The sequence below is a fragment of the Halichoerus grypus genome, chromosome 3 (genome assembly GCF_964656455.1).
Source record: "Halichoerus grypus chromosome 3, mHalGry1.hap1.1, whole genome shotgun sequence".
Lineage (NCBI taxonomy): Eukaryota > Metazoa > Chordata > Mammalia > Carnivora > Phocidae > Halichoerus > Halichoerus grypus.
In genome coordinates, this window is record NC_135714.1 from 39,104,702 (window position 1) to 39,121,772 (window position 17,071).

Sequence of the window (17,071 nt, forward strand, 5' to 3'; positions counted from 1 at the left end):
TGAGAGAACATTTTCCAGATAATCACCATATTTGTTAACTTTATTTAGCATGGGACTATGGTTCACACACTATTCTAAGGGCTTTACATATATTAACTCGCTTAATCCTCACAACAACCCTTTGATCGAGGTTAGGTGGCAAATGGAGGTGCCAGGAATTGATGTCGGAGTCAGGCTTCAGAGTCTATGCTCTTAATCACTACTGTATTGCTTACTGGTCTTATAAATCCAATAGGAAAGAAAACAGTGGTTTTCTGTAGGTGTCTTTCAGGCTTGGAGAAGCAGATTCCTTCTATTAATAAAGGTGGAAGGAATGCAGTCACAAGCTGACTACTTCTGTTTTCTCAAACTTAGATCTTGTTACTCCTTCTTCTAATGGAAGGAAAGCCAGGCTGAATCATGAAAGAGGAAATGGGGTGTTTTGTGTCCTTTCCGCATGCTACCTCTTTTCTATAAAAGTCAATGATCAACAGTCATTTGTTGACGACCTAACTTTGGCCAAGCATTAGACTCTGGTGGGGAGTTTGGAAAGCAATGAGATGTGTTCCTTGACTTTGAAGAACAAAGCCACCCGCTGAACACTGAAACAAGTGCAGTGACCGAGCCAAGCTCAGGATCATAATGGGAGCAGAGCAGGGAATGCTTTACTGTATCTCCTGTGTGGATCCTCCTCAATTCCCCCCCAACCCCATGGCCAAGCTACAACAGTCCAAAGGATGAATAGGGGCTGGTGTGGTGAGTGGGTGATAGGATTGATCAGCCTTCCAGAAAGCAGCATTTGCAGAGATGCAGGGTATAAGCTGTGCTTTGCAACCTTCTTGATAAGTCACCTGGGTACTAATTAAATTCCACATTCATGGGCCCCATTCTAGATCCTCTTAATCAGGATCTCCAGGGGAGGGGCCTAGGGGACTGTTATTGAGGGAAGCTTAGAAAATACCAGACAAGTGGAATACAGTTTGTTCATGAACATAGTTGGGGTGAATTTCAGAGAGAATGGTTGAGGATGAGGTCAGCTGGTGTGAAGGTCATTTTATGTCATGTCTGTCTTTTGTGATTGGTCTTCTATTTGTATCCTACTTAATGCTGGTTACTTTCCATGTATCAACAGATATATTCAACTGCGCATTTACTTGGAGTTGGACAACTTTATTTAATTTGAGAAGCAATATATTGAAAGTTTGGACCTCAGCCCAGTTTACAGGGTTACCAACCTTGACTTCTGTATGACCTGAGAAATTGCCAAAGAGGAGAGTGGGGGATAGAATGAACGCTGTCTTTGGTGTGCCCCATGACTCTTCATGGTGTCTCATTTTTTTCATTAGCTAGCTGAGGTGTAGAGGTTAATTACATAGGTCACATACCTAATAAGTGATACAACTAATATTCGAGCCAGAGTCTATAGAGCAGGAAGAATCTGATTTCTCAAAAAGTGGTGAACGGAGTGCTCATTTACTCAGTTAAAATAGGTGAACTGGAAAATGAAGGGTTAGGTCAGGGGCTATAGTAAAAAGGCTTCTCACATTTGTTACCATGTGAAAATAAATGCCCAATATTCTGTGGTGGTTTTTTTTTTTTTTAAGAGAAACTAAATATCAAAATTTTATGTGAATTTATCTCTATTTTAAAAATCAGTCCTATATTAAAAAAAAAAATTACTACAATGTGTTTGCCAACATCATGATACAAGATACATCATTGAGTAGAATTTTGCTTAAGGGCCACTGGCTTGTGACCTCTAGGTTAAATACTCTGTAAAGTCTGAGCTTTAAAATATAATGCTTCATGCTGATTCTTAATGAGGTATGACTGTGATCTGCTTTCCTTTCATATCTTAAATTTTGATGAATATTTATGTGAGCATTATTAATACCAGAGCCTTCTCTACATATTAATACATTTTTAGCTTTGCTGGGAGTAGATGGAGAAGGATTAAAAGGCTCCTTGCTCCTGGCTGTGGTGGGAAAAGTGTTGCCCTGCCTGAACATTCTAGTCCAGCTGCTGTTTTCCCCAGCCTTTCTACCAGAACAGGAGCTGAAAGTGGATCTGTTCATTTCCTTGTAGGCTTTCAGCACATGTGCAACAACACACAGTGTCTTTCCAAAGTGTGTATAGCAATGTATTAGTAAACCTTGAAACCAATTCGGTGCATTCAGACACATTTTGAAAATGCTTGAACTAGAATGACTAAGTAGATCCTTGGCCATTGCTGCTCAATATAAAATGGTTTAAATTCTAACCTGGAAATTTGAAAGGATTTTTGCCAATTACCTCCACATTTGGTCTTTTTTCTTCAATCCCGTGAAAATACTAACAACCTCTCTGTCTTGTGTAGATCAGTCCTTTGGTCCAGTCATCACTTTTCAGGAGAGAATGGCAGTGCTGAGGGGAAGGCATTGGAAGATATGAGCTGCCTGGCCTTGGAGAGAAGGACAGAGAGTTGATGGCTGAAGAGGGCAATAAGCCAGCCCCAATTCTATCCTCACTAAAATTTCTTGGGAATAAGAAAGGGGGGGAAGAGGGAAGACAATATGTGAGTAAGTAGAGCACCTAACAAAAGTTTCAGGACATTGAAGAGGCACAGAGGATGGTGGATGTGGGGATACTTTGGCAAATGAAATGTTCTTCAGTCATAGATTTGTCTCTTTGGAACTGAGTGAGTGGGGAGAGAGAAGGTTCTGGAATAGATCCTTGGAATGAAAAGCTGTTTGTTTTTCTGAACCACCACTAGGGAGGGTGGGGTTATTTGTTAGATACACCATAAATTACCAAAAGTTAATACCTCCCACATGTCGTATTTGTTTAATTATTTCTGTTTGCATTCTCAAGAAATTATACTTTGAAATTTAAAAATTTAAGTAGAATCTATATTATTGTTGAGATTGTGGACACCAGAGGGATACACACTCCTATGTCTTACTGAGAATTTAATTGGAAATGAAAACTTAAAGTTTCTAGAAATACTATAAAATTTCAACCCTCTGAAGAACATGAGGTTTGTCTTAGGTCCCCTGATGTGCATGGGGTGAAATGCATGATTTGTTCAGTATTTTTACATTATCTACTGATTCAGTTATAAAGCACTTTCTTACATCCTTATTCTGGGGGAGATTCTGGATATGTTATGAACTACTTTAATAACTCAAACTGTCATTACTAGTTATAGGTTAAGAAGCTATTTTTATACACTGAAGTGAAAACCAGACTTTTCATATTACTTCATATGTGGGCTTTTAAAAAATTATGTTGAAAAGATAGAATTATTTTGGCCAATGTTTACTGATTTAACTCTTTATGAACACATATTTTAGAGTGCAAACTCCAAAGGACAGAGACCTGATATGGATAGAAGTTTGTTTTGTTTTGTTTTTTTTCTCATTTCCATTATTAATGTAAAACTGATAAGACTGGGTTGCCTGGGTGGCTCAGATGGTTAAGCATCTGCCTTTGGTTCAGATCATGATCTCCGGGTCCTGGCATCGAGCCCCACAGTGGGCTCCTTGCTCAGTGGGGAGTTTGCTTCTCCCTCTCCCTCTGCCTGTCCCACCACTCATGCTCTCTCTCTCTCTGTCAAATGAATAAATAAAATCTTAAAAAAAAACTGATAAGACTGACTTTATGAATATTTTCTCTCAATGGTAATAGAGGTTATCTATGTTGTGGGTTCAATATCCAGACACAGATACACATACTTGGAGGCTATTGTATTCTTCCCATTAAAAGGACTTTCTGCTCTTACTTGTTTTTATTATTTTGCTTTAGATCATATACTTTTTAAAGATATGATGGATTTTTAGATTATTACTTGTAATTCAACTTATTTTCTAAAATACAGTGATAAAGTGATGCTGCGTAACTGTAATCAGTTGGATTGCTTAAGGACCAATGTATAGTAAATAAGTGTGCTAGAAGAATGGATTATTAAAAATATTGACTCACTAGAATTACTAGAATGTAATTGGACCAGATCTTCAGGTAGGTAATGATCTATGATTTCAGATCCATGAAAGCTGGATACAATTTTATGTGCTTAGGGGTAAACTATTAATTTCTGATTAATATAACATTTTAGAGAAAATAATAAGTAGACATGTTGTAAACTTCGAATGAAGTTTAGGAAGGAAGCCAGCTTAAATAATTTGCCCAAACTACGTCAGTGTCTCAAACAGTGTTTTTTGTTTTTTAAAGATTTTATTTGTCAGAGAGAGAGAGAGCACAAGCAGGGGGAGCTGCAGATAGAGGGAGAAGCAGGCTGAGCAAGGAGCCCGATGCGGGACTCGATCCCAGGACCCTGGAATCATGACCTGAGCTGAAGGCAGACGCTTAACCTACTGAGCCACCCAGGTGTCCCCTCAAACAACGTTTTATCCCTGGGATTGCATTTATATATTTACATGCCTATCACCCCACTTAGACCCTGAGTGCTTGGGTTCCATCACTTGATGGATGAAGGGTTGTACATACAGCGATGGAAAGAATTTGTGGGCATTTTTGTAATCTTCACAGAATGGATTTTATTGACTGCTTATTCTGCATCAGGCTTTATGCTGGATAATTTACATGTTACTCATTAAATCCTTACATAAATTGCCTCACGTGTGTGGCGCTCCCATTTCAAAGATGAGAAAACTAATTATCAGATAAATTAAGAGACGTGCACATTAAACCCAGATTGTTTGCTTCAGATTATAGGGTGGCCTTTAGGTGCTGTCTCCTGTTGCTTAAATGGTCAGATGGTTGGCTCTTGAGGCAGAAGGTGTATGCTTTATTTAATAAAAAATTTGGCTAAAACGGAGTTCCAAAGACTAGTTTTACTTTCTCCCATTTACTAGTTCCAAAGAGTAGTAGTACTTTATACCCATTGAACCATTGGTCATATATTTATTTGATGTGGAAAAAAATTCTAATTTTACTACCTTTACTATCCTTTAAGACTTTCCAGAGGCTTATGAGGAGTGTTTTAGTGGGTTTTTGTTTGTTTTGCCAGATCACTTGCGTATCCTGGATCTCACCGCATTTTGGGCATGACTGAGTGTCTACAATGGGCCAGGTATCACTGGCAACGGCTGATGGGCGGTAGAAACAGGGACGAGGATGAGAGGTCATACAGCTATTCCTCTCTGCTTGTCTGCGGGGGCAAGTCCTCACAGACTCCCAAACTGGCAGGAAAGCACCGGGTTGTTGTTCCCCACCTCTGGCCCTTCAAGGATGAGTATGAAAAGTACTCTGGCACCTACGTGAATAACCGAATACGGACAACGAAGTACACACTTCTAAATTTTGTGCCAAGAAATTTATTTGAACAATTTCACAGGTAAAAGTCTTAACATGTTCTTTGTTATTCTAGTTAACATAAGATTTTTCATTTCTATAACATTATATGTTACCTAAGCTAAGACTTGGGACATTTTCTTTGACGATTCTAGTAGAGTTTGTTGTGAAATGATGAGCCCTTATGTTCACATAGCACTTTACAAGTGGTAAGATGCTTTCTCTTGACCAGAGAAGATACTGTTATTTTCATATGATAGATTAGGAAACAAAGTTTGTTACACTGGTTTACCCAATGTCGTGCCAGTGATTAGGAGCTGACCCTATAGCCTTGAGTCTTTTCACTCTTGCTTCCATGTTCTTTCCATTAGACCATGCTGAGTTTTAATTTGAGCTTTTTCTTACTTGATGATATGGGGAAATAGAGCTCTTCACTAGATGAAGCAACGACATATAGTTCAGTTTAATATGTATTTATTGAAGCTCTCCTATGAGTTTAGGCACTGAAGGAAATACATATCTAAATGGTGCTCCTTTCCTAATGGAGTTTGCTTTTAGCAAGGGAAACAAGATGTGTATACAATGAAAAGACAGCGGATGTGATGAGTGTTATAAAGTGCTAACAAGTAGGATAGAAGCCTCAGAAGAGAAATAATGGAGCAAGAGAAGAGGAAAGGGCATTTGAACTTAATTATGGAGAGCTGGTGAGATTTTCAAGGCAGAGGTGTCAGCAAAGCACCTTTCAGATGGGGGAAGGAGTATGATACGTAAAAGCAGAAAGGCAGTAGCATACATTGCTTGAGGTCTGGAAAGTAGAGCCCTCTGCCTGGCGCAATTAGAAACAAAGCAAAGGCAGAGAGAACGTGTAGGGAGATGCTATATATACCCTGGCGAGTGGTAAGACCTGAGCTTAGAAAAATGTGGGAATGAAAAGAAGGATTATTACAGATATTATGGATTAGATGCAGGGAATTAAGTAAAAAGATGGTATGAACATATTGAGCTGAGAATGACCAGGAGGATTAGCAGAAAAAGTAAAGACAGGAATAAAAAAAAACTTGGCTAGATGATTTGGTTTTTATAAATGTTGAGTTTGAGATGCTAATGTGAATATACAGATTCTCAACATTCATTATTCATTCTGCATATATTCATTCTCATTATTCACTGTATATAGGTTCCATATACATTTACTGAATGATGGGTACGTTTAAAATATAGATGTGAATTTGCTGAATTAATGGCTTTACATGCTATGGGTGATTCTGTCTTTTATGAATTAGAATCTGAAACTTGAACAGCGTTCAGGGTCAGTGCTGTTGGTTTGGATACAGTCCACATGGAAATAACTGAGGCCAAAAAGTAGCAAAAAAGGTTAAGTAAGAATTCTCAGAATACAAGGAGTTGGAGGTGAGGAAGGAGAAATGGGGGTAAATTAATTTTGAGAAGTTTAATGGTTAATGAGGAAAATATGTGATAAAAACTTGAGGGGCTATGCAGGATTGAGATTCTGTTTCTTTTAAGGAAATGGGCTACTTGAATTTACCTTAGGGGCCAGTGGAGGAGTATTTGAATATATAAAATAAAGAAGTGGAAGAAGTTCCTGAAGAAATGAATCTCATAAAAGCTGAAATAGAAGGGTTGGTTTCAAGGGGAAAAAAAACCTCCCAGGCATCTCTATTTATCTTGAGCCTTGTTTGAATCTAATGTTTGGACATGCAAATTAACTTCTGAAGGCTAGAGAGTTGGGGTTTTGAAAAATTTATTTCTACAATGTGTTAACATTGAATTTCCTCTAAATTTTTTGAGCTTTTATTTATTTTTTATTTATTAAAGATTTTTTTTTTAATTTATTTGATAGAGAGAGACACAGCAAGAGAGGGAACACAAGCAGGGGGAGTAGGAGAGGGAGAAGCAGGCTTCCCGCGGAGCAGGGAGCCCGATGTGGGGCTCGATCTCAGGACTCTGGGATCATGACCTGAGCCGAAGGCAAATGCTTAATGACTGAGCCACCCAGGCGCCCCTCTTTTGAGCTTTTAAAAAGAAAGTAGTGTTTTCTGTGATGCTTCTTATGTTTTCACAACTCAAGACTGTCATACACATATTGACTATCATATATTTAATAAAGAATACCTCATTTATTACAGTAAAGCCATGAGCTGTATATCTACAGGAGTGACAGTTGTTCAGATATGTCAGGTTTGGCTAGTTCTCTGTTCTGTAGCATCGAAAATCGACTAAGGGAAACATAGGAAAATGCCCTGAGATATTTTTGTTCCTTTTGCTTTAGGCTTTTATGTGATTTGTTAACCCTTCCTTGTGTGTGTTTGGATTGCAGGGCTGCCAATTTATATTTCCTGTTTCTAGCTGTCTTGAACTGGGTGCCTTTGGTAGAAGCCTTCCAAAAGGAAATTACAATGCTACCTCTCGTGGTGGTCCTGACAATTATTGCAATAAAAGATGGTTTGGAAGATTACCGCAAATATAAAATTGACAAACAGATCAACAATTTAGTAACTAAAGTTTACAGTAGGTAAGTGTAACAGGAGCTGGGCTAGGGAATATACATGTGTCATTTAGAAACATGCAGAATGTTACTTTCTTCCCCCTTAGATGTGATCAGGACCCTTTTTGGTGATGCTGGTGGTGGTGATGTTTTCAACTAATATTTATTAAGGACCTGTAGTGAATTTAATTCAGGTGTCCTAGCAGAACCAAAATGTATAGATGGTCCTGATTTACGATGGTCTGATTTAGGATTCTTTGACTTTACAGTGTTTCAAAGGCAGTAATCATTCAGTGGAAACCTTACTTCAGAATTTGAATTTTGACCTTTTCCTGGGCTAGCGTATGGTAAGATATTCTCATGATGCTGGGCCGCAGCAGGGAACCTCATTCCGAGTCAGCCCGGTGATCACGAGGGTAAACAATGAATCATTTTGTACCCATAGAGCCAGTCTGTTTTTTTCACTTTCAGTACAGTAGTCAGTAATTTACATGAGATTTTCAACACTTTATTATAAAAATAGGTTTTGTGTTAGATGATTTTACCCAAGTGTAGGCTTATGTAAGCATTCTGAGCACGTTTAAGTTAGGGTAGGCTAAGCTATGATGTTCCGTAGGTTAGGTGTATTACATGCATTTCCACCTATAATATTTTCAACTTGCAATAAGATTATTGGGATTTAACCCTTTCATAAGTCAAGAAAGATCTATATAAGCCATCGTCAATCCAGGAGTTGATAAAGCAAAAGCTTCTATAACTTATGTATAAGTGGAATGGAAAGAATTAAACTTCATAAGAAGGAAAGCTAGCAGATAGTTTTTAATCCTGGATGTTACAATTTGGGATTAAAAAGAGGATGGGATATGAAAAATATGAATGGATATGAAAAACAAGATGGGATATGAAGAAAAAGATAAGAGCTACCAATGGAGGAAGGGGATACTGAAAAATGGGGAAGAGTGTTCTTTTTTTGTACACAAGGCTAGAGGCTTATAAAACTCACCCCATTGCAGCAACAGAAAGCATTCATAATAGGAGGTCTTTTCTGAAGCATATTTGCTGTCACGGAGACCTGTATCTTCAGTATTTATTAAACAGAAAGACTGTGTAGCTAAGAATAGTCTGTAAAGGTGAGTTTGGAACTGTGCTGTATATTGTAAATCTACATTTACAAATTATACATGTGATCCTAGTATCCAGAGACAACTAATTATAACACTGCCGTATCTTCCTTTAAGTCCTGTGTGCATTGTGTGTATGTTTTACAAAATAAAGATTATATTCCATATATTTTTATTCTAATTGTTTAGCCTAATATTGCACTGCAAACACTTCCCATGTCTTTATGAAAATGAAATTTTCACTTTTCATACTTTTATGAAAATGAAAATTAACGAAGTTTGGAATATTAATTGTCCGGTGTTCCCTTTCATGAGAAATATATCTACTTTTTAAAAAGTCATCATTAGAACAGATGTGTGAAATTCTGAATCTAATATGTTAACTGCTTTACAAACAAGTTTATGATGTCACCTCTCCCCCACCCCCCCATATTGAGGTTAGGAAGGCTTGTGGAGTGTTCTGGGGATGCTGCGTATATTGACTTGGCCTGAGGGGGAAACCAGCTCTAGGAGCAGTAATGAGAAATGAAAAGAGAGGGAGTTTGAGGCCTCCTGTGGAGGGACTTCCAACACCAGGCTACTCCTTGAATGGTGTATTAATCAGGGTTGTCCAGAAAAATAGAACCAATAGGAATGAGATTTATTATCAGGAATTGGCTCACGTGGTAATGGAGGCTATGAAGCCCCAGTACCGGCAAGCTGGAGTCTCGGGAAGGCCAGCAGTGTGGTTTGAAGGCCCGAGAGGCACAGAGCTGATGGTGTAGATTCCCATCCAAGTCTGAAGGCCTGAGAACCAGGGATGCTGAGGTCAGGAGATCAGTGTCCCAGCTCAAGCCTCAGGAAGGCAGAGAGTAAATTCAACTTTACTCTGCCTTTTTCTTCTCAAGGGATTGGATGGTACCCACCCACACTGGGGAGGACCGTCTCTTCAGTTCAACTTGAAGGCTAATTTCTCCCAGAAACACTTTCACAGACACACACGGAAGTAACATTTAACCAGCGTCTGGGCATCCCTCGTGAAGCGGACACTTGAAATTAACCATCAGGGATATTTTCCTTCAGTGGTAGAGAATCTGCAGTGTCTCTCCAATTGGACAGGGGCCCCCAAATGTGGGGCGATGATCATTTGGAAGCATACATGGTGTGGGGGTGGTGAAAGAATTCACCTGAGGCAGAACAAAGGCGATAGCAGCTTATTGAACACACCACAAGGGAGCCGCGGGCAGGACAGCAGAGGAGACTGTCTGCCATGAGGCAGTGGGTGGGGGCTGTTTTTAAAGGGGGAAGGTGAGGAGGTCTGACGACATAGGGAATGTCTCCCCTTTCTGGTAATCATACCTGGTTGTAAGTAGCCCATTGCTCAGTTAAGGCTTATGGATATTTTGAGGTGGGTCGCCTGATGGGCCGTCTGTGTTCAGCCGGGGGGGTCACTGTGGGCCCTTTTGCCTGGGTCAAGTTTCCATCACTCAAGCCTGTTACCTAAAAGCAGCCTCTACAGAATCCATCTTTTTTTTTTAAGTTTTTATTTAAATTCCAGTTAGTTAACATACAGTGTAATAATTAATTTCAGTTGTACAGTATAGTGATTGAACACTTCCATACATCACCCAGTGCTCATCACAAGTGCACTTCTTGATTCCTAACACTGATTTCACCCATCCCCTACCCTCCTCTCTGGTAACCAGCATGTTCTCTAGAGTTAAGAGTCTGTTTCTTGGTTTGCATGTGTGTCTGTCTCTCTTTCCCCCCACACCCCCACCCTTTGCTCATTTCCATCTTTTGAGCAGAGAAGGAATGTGGTGAAAGCTGTGCTTGAGGAATATTGGTCCACTCGAGTCCTGGGAATAGGCTCTACAAAGAGGGTAAATCAGCCTCTGCTAATCAGTCCAGGGCATTACTGGGAGTAGATGGCAAGGTACAGGAAGGGGTTCATAGAAGAGATACTGTGAAGAAGAACCCAATTAAATTTGGTGAACTTTTGTGATTTTTGAGCTTTGGAGGATAAAAGTACCACCAATAGAAAGAGGGAGCATTAAATTCACCTCAGGTAGGATGAACTGGAAATGATAGCAAGACAGGCATGCAGTGGAAATGCCCCGCGGGCAAATAGGAACATGCTACAGGAGTTCTGGTCAGACGGAAAGGCTATTGTAAGAAATTTTGAAGTCATCAGTCTGTTTAGAGGTGATTTTGAAGTGAGGAGTTTGACTTAAATCCCCAAGGGAGAAAATGTGAAGAGCTAGAAGACTGAGCTTTGAGCCCAGAAGTAGGCAAGCACTTCCTTCAGCCTCTGAGCTGACTTGACAGGTTCCCTTAGACAGATGCTGCCACTCTTTCTTCTGACATCTCAGAGTATTTGATACATTTCTTGGATTGACTTTAGTGTTCTCGTTTAAACTCTAAGTTCCTAAGATTGTAGTTCTAAATTGGTCAGACTAGAGATTCTATTCTATTCTAGTTACCAAGTCTGAACAAAAGACATTTAGGTTCAAAAGGCTAGTTTTCTAATAAAAAGTATATTTTGAACAAATTTAAGGCTCTTTTGACTGACCAAGAGTTCAACTAGATGATGTAATTTTTGTTTTGTTTACTTTAGGGAGAAAAATAACTCAAAGGCTTATCCTGATAGTAGAATTGTCTTCCATTTTATGTGAGCCACAGAGGAAATGGTTAGGGCAAGCTGCTCACATAAAGTGATACTTAAGCTGAAACCTGAAGGATTCTGAATTCTGTTCATTATTAGAATTCTTCAGTGACTTTCTCAACATCCATTTTAAAGATCCAGAAACAAAACTATTTTTTCCCTCCTTTGTAGGATGATATGACTTGTACTTAGATAAGGAAAAATTTGGTCTATTTTTTTTCTTATACTCATATCTGATCTAAAGCTAACCAGAAAAACTCATGTATTATGTAGAAAACTAAAAATAATAGGAAAAGCTCATGGTTTTCATTTTAAAGTCATGAGTATTCTACTAAAATACTGCTCTGAATCATTTGATGACATTTATGTCTTATCATATGCCAGGGATAGAGAGGTGTTATTGATAGAGTCTTACCCTCAAAAAATAGTTGTAGGAAATAGTATTTTAGAATGATTCTATGATGAACAAAGTCCAGATTTTGAACAATTTAAAAATTACTCAGCAATACCAAATTTAGCAAATGGGAAGAATGCTTCTTATATGTATTTTTAAATATAGGTTCTTGTCTTTAAATGATTGTTGACTTTTAGTGCTACTTTAAAGTTGATAATGTGTGTTTGTTTGCTTTTCTAAGTTCTAAATAAGTTCTAATCCTAATTTTCTCAGTTATTAGCTATATTTAGCTTTGGGCAAATTGCATAAGCTAGCTAAACCCCAGTTCTCTTCGTTTTGAATATAATAGTAATAAAACAGTAATCAATAGAACCTAGCCCTTTCTAAGTGCTAAGTAAAGGTTAGCCACTGTGATGATTTTCGTAGGTTAGTAATAACTATTAGCTGGAGTTTGCCACATTATCAAGTTATTTAATCAACATTTGAGAACTCTTTCGGACACTGCATGATTTTATAAATATTAAAATTGCATAGTGGGAGACCTGGTATAATTTTTTTCTCAGGTGTCCTTTTGGACATAGTCCAGATCTATTTTAGATGATTTGCATATAAACTTAAAGATAAGGTGCAATTTTCTATTCAATTGTTTAAGGTCTATCCAAGATACCACTTTATGATTGCATTTCATAATAGAATCTGGTAACTTTGTCCTTTTATCTGTTATTTTATGTAATTTGCTTTTGTTTGGTATTGCAGAAGAAATAATACCTTTCTCCCCCCAAATTGTTCTTGGAACAAATTATAAGGATATAAAGAAATAAAGGTAGGTTATAAGACCATGCCTTGTCGATTTAAATAGGCTAACTTAAATTCCTATGAAATGCAAAGACATCACTTTAGAAAACAAATTATTCCTCACTAAAATTAAGGTGAAAGTATGAAGCCATTAGATTGTGCAAGCTTTTGGAAGAAGCGTATTAACATTTCTGTGCAGATAATTTGATTCTTATTTGTAATATGTGGTCTTTCACATGGTGCTTATCTTTGGGCAAGTATCTTGGGAAATAACAAACACTAATCTAGAAATTAAACATTTAAACTTTATTATACCTCAATTAAGTTGGAATGAGCTATTATGGAAAACCTAACTTTCTCAATATTGCCTTTCAAATAACAGCCGTTTATAAGGTTTTAAGTTTTGTTTCAAGGATAATAGAGGTGTGTTGAAAACAAAACTATTAATCACTTAACAAATTTGAGTGCCTTACTGTGTTGTAGGCACTGAGAGATTGAGATTTAAAGGAAAAGTAGATTAAAAAAAAATAGATACAATGCCTTCCCTCCAGGACCCTATGTTATTTTCTGATCTTTAAAAATCACTGTGTTGATTTTAGGAGTTTCAAAATAACTGGCTAATGTTAACATTTTAGGACTATCTCATAAATTCATGAATCTCGTAAATTCATAGAATTTCATGCTTCTTAAAATAAGACTAAATATCAGTGGCCTTCTAAGGTAATCAACCTTTTGTGTGATGTTTTCAAAAGTGATGGTTCTTCAAATTCACTTTCTAATATACAACTAAAACATTTTTTATTTGGTGGTCATCAGGAAGTGACTATTATAGCTGGAGTAAAGTCTGCTTCTTGAGAGATGGGCTCTGGAGCTACCAGCCTTGTTTTAAATCCCAGGACCACTTAGGAGCTGTGTGACTTTGAGCAAGTTACTTAATTTGCCAAAACCAGTTTTTCTTACTTATAAAGGCAGGGGGGCAGGGATCATAGTTCATTTATAGGACCAACCACATAACATTGATACAAAAATTAAATCAGCTGGTGAATATAGAGCATCTGATAAATCTTTGCTGTTGTATGCAATGATTATTCATTATTTGCTTATTATAAATTTTTTTAAGATTTTATGGGAAAATGCTAAAGTCAAAGAGAAAAGTTTGTTCATAACTCTCATCTTTCTCTCTTTAAATTTGTCGAAGCAAGAAGTAGAAGTTTACATTCTCCACCCTTCCTTCTTACCTCTCCCCTTCCTCCCACTCCAGTGGAATCACAGTTAATAGTCCAGTGTGTCCTTCCCAGTGTTTCCCAAGGCTTATGTAGCAAAGATGTGTGATCTTGAACTCTTAAAGAAACGAAATGGGTCTAGAAGTTTGCCTGAAGGAGGAATTGTGAGAGCAATATTCTGTCCAATGAGAGTAGTTCAGAAGCACATATAACCAAGTAGATGCACGAAATTCTAGCTGAACATTCCGGCTGTGGGAGAAGAAGGTCCTTTCACTAGCTTTAATTCTTTGTTGGGTAAGGAAATATAGTCTCATTTTGAGTCTACCACAATGAGAAATCTTCAGAGCTAGTTAAATGTGGCAGAGTGAGCATTGTCACTGGCTTGCAGTTGCTTTTACACACGAGCTCTCTATTTCCCTATGTCTTTGTACCCTGACTGATACACTGTCCCACCTTTCTTCACCTGAGTCACTCTTGGTCATCCATCAAGACTCACCTCCTCCGGGGCTAACCCCAACTATTGGCTCCCATAGTAACCTGGGCATGCATACCTCTCTCTTATGAAAGTACTGTTTGTGTCTCTTTTTCTAATTTCAACCATAACTTGTATAGGGTGGTGACCATTTATTAACCATTTGTGTATTTTTAGCACCTAACGTGTAACTGGCATAAATTAAGGTCCGTAGATGTTTATTGACCTGAACTAGCTAGCTGTTGGGCAAATTAGGTATTTTTTTGAAATCCTGGTGTATACTCCAAATAGGGAAAAATGAAGTTAATTATGAAATTGGCTTCATTTAAATTTTGTTCCAATGTAGAATAAATAAACTTGTCCTTTAGAGGAATCCTACTTCTTATGTTTGAAAGAAAAATAAAATTCCTAACCCTAAGAGTCAAGTCTGTCTTCTCTTCCTATCTTTACAAATTCTTAGCAAATTTTCCTTGTAGCTTTCCTAACAGAAAAAGTAGAGGCCATGAAACATGAATTGTGTACCCCCCATTCCTTCGTGCATCATTCACATTTTCAACAACTTCTGACCTTAGATGAAGAGGCAACTCCCTTTATTGTGATAGGAATCCTTTCCTCTGTGTTGTTAATCCCATTCCTTGTTTCTTTATAGCTTCCACCAGCATCCCCCACTCAGTGCTCTGTCTTCTACCTTGCCTGTTCCATGGACTCCTTTCCTACATCTCATGTTCATGTCCAATTACTCTCATCCTTTGTCCTTTGACTTACCTTTCATTGCAGTGGCTGCTTTTACCCCTTATTTCCTTTCATAGCTAAACATCATGAAATATTCTACTTCTTCAACTTCCAGTCCCTCTCTGGTTCATGGAGGTCTCACTTCCTTATTCATACTCCCAGCAACAATTTCACTCTATCAGCATTTTCCGTAGTCAACAGACATCCTAATCACTGAATACCATAGGCTTGGCCCCTTTGCTGCTTCACTAGGATTACTCCCTTTTTGAAGTTTCCTTCTCTCTAGATTTCTCTGATATTACTTTCTCTGGGGTCTCCTTCCACTTCTTTATTACCTTGAAGTCTCCTTCCCTAAGGAATCTCATGTCCTTACCGGTGTCACCTGCCCTCTATGTTCCTAGGACTTCCACATTTATATCTGTACCCATGAGCATAGGATCAGAACCCTCAAATTGCTGCACATCCTCGGTTTCACATCCCGCTTCAGATAAAAACTTTCCAATCTGAGTTTATTATCTGCCCTCTCATGCAACCAGTTGATCGAAAATTTGAGATGTGGTGAAAGGCACCATTCATCATCCCATCATACAAGTTAGAGACTAGAGTCATGCTTGGTAACTCCTTTACATGTAGTTCAGTCATAAAATATGGTGTAGTAAGTCCTAAAACATGTAGTTAAGTCAAAAAACCCAAATATGTCTTGAATTAATCTTCTATTTATCCCTGTTGCTGCTGCCTTCTGACCATCTTCATTCTTCTCCTGAATTATTTCAATAACTTTACATTGGTTTTTTTGGCCATTACACCAAACTAGCTTGACACCCAAAGTCTATCCGTTACTCTGTCGCAGGGGTTAGTAAATAGAAGTAGTATCCCATCCTTCTTCTTCTGGTGAACCTTGTGACTCCCCATTTTCTATGGAATGAAATCACTACTCCTAGACTTCTAGGACTGAACTTTTGAAATATGACCCATACCTATGTTTTCGGATGTTCTCTCTTACTTTCTTCCACGAAGAGTGAACGGGTGTGCACAAACACTAGGAAAAAGAATGGTAAGGACAAAATCATTGATTTGCCTTTCTCTGTGAACTAACCAACTCTTTAGGTAATCAAGCATTTCCTTTAGTTGGATTCAACCTGGTGCATTAGATATTTTGGGAAAATAAGCCCTGAAAATGTATTTCTTAGATAGCCCTTTAAGCTAAATATTTCTTGAAATAACGGATATAATTCTGTAGAGCAGAAAGTATACAAGTTTTGCCCTAAGGTGGCATTTCTATTTAATCTGATGTATAATTTAGAATATAGCTATCTCCCAGGCATCTTTGACAATGAGTGTGAATATTTAGCTCTATAAATGTAATTGGAAATAAATCTTTACTTTTGAAATAAGTGTATTTTTGTGACAAATACCAGTTCTTTATGGTTATTTGGTAGGCAATAAGGGAATAGGACAACCTTCCTAATATTGGTTGGTGACATTGTATATGAAATGCTGTTTAACCAGTTGATATGATGATCTGTGATACAGATTTCCTCATTCTCCTCTAAGGGAAATGCTTTCTGAAGCATAATTCATGCAGGTTAGTAGGAAAAGGCATGAGAAGTAATGGCAAAAACTTTAACATAAAGCAGGGTATTTAAGGCAGGACAACTTCAAATGATCTATCTTTCCTTAAAATGAATATATATGGGGGGAAACTACACTTTTGAAAAGGGTTAATGTTTTCCATCCTTCTTTCTAGTGATTAGCTGCGGCAGACTCAGGACTGTCTTACCAGTATTTCTATTAAGTGATAATTAGAGGTGTTAATAAGTAGTATAATAATTTTTGAAATGTTGAGTATTCATTTTATTTCATTTTTTAAAAAAAATTTTAAGATTTCATTTATTCATTTAAGAGAGAGAGAC

At 37.8% G+C, this 17,071-nt stretch overlaps 1 protein-coding gene across 4 annotated transcripts in view; it reads left to right on the plus strand.

Annotated features, from left to right (window-relative positions):
* Positions 1-17,071, plus strand: part of ATP10D (ATPase phospholipid transporting 10D (putative)) — a 99,048-nt gene that overhangs the window by 20,116 nt on the left and 61,861 nt on the right. For 3 of the 4 annotated variants that reach the window (XM_036096667.2, XM_078068568.1, XM_078068567.1), the window contains exons 2-3: positions 4,988-5,314; positions 7,610-7,804. In XM_036096667.2, coding sequence (XP_035952560.1) covers positions 5,025-5,314; positions 7,610-7,804 — 485 coding nt within the window. In that variant the 5' untranslated portion in view covers positions 4,988-5,024. Of the gene's footprint in view, positions 1-3,933; positions 3,976-4,987; positions 5,315-7,609; positions 7,805-17,071 lie in introns of those variants that run through there. The other variant, XM_036096668.2, reaches the window with a different exon arrangement.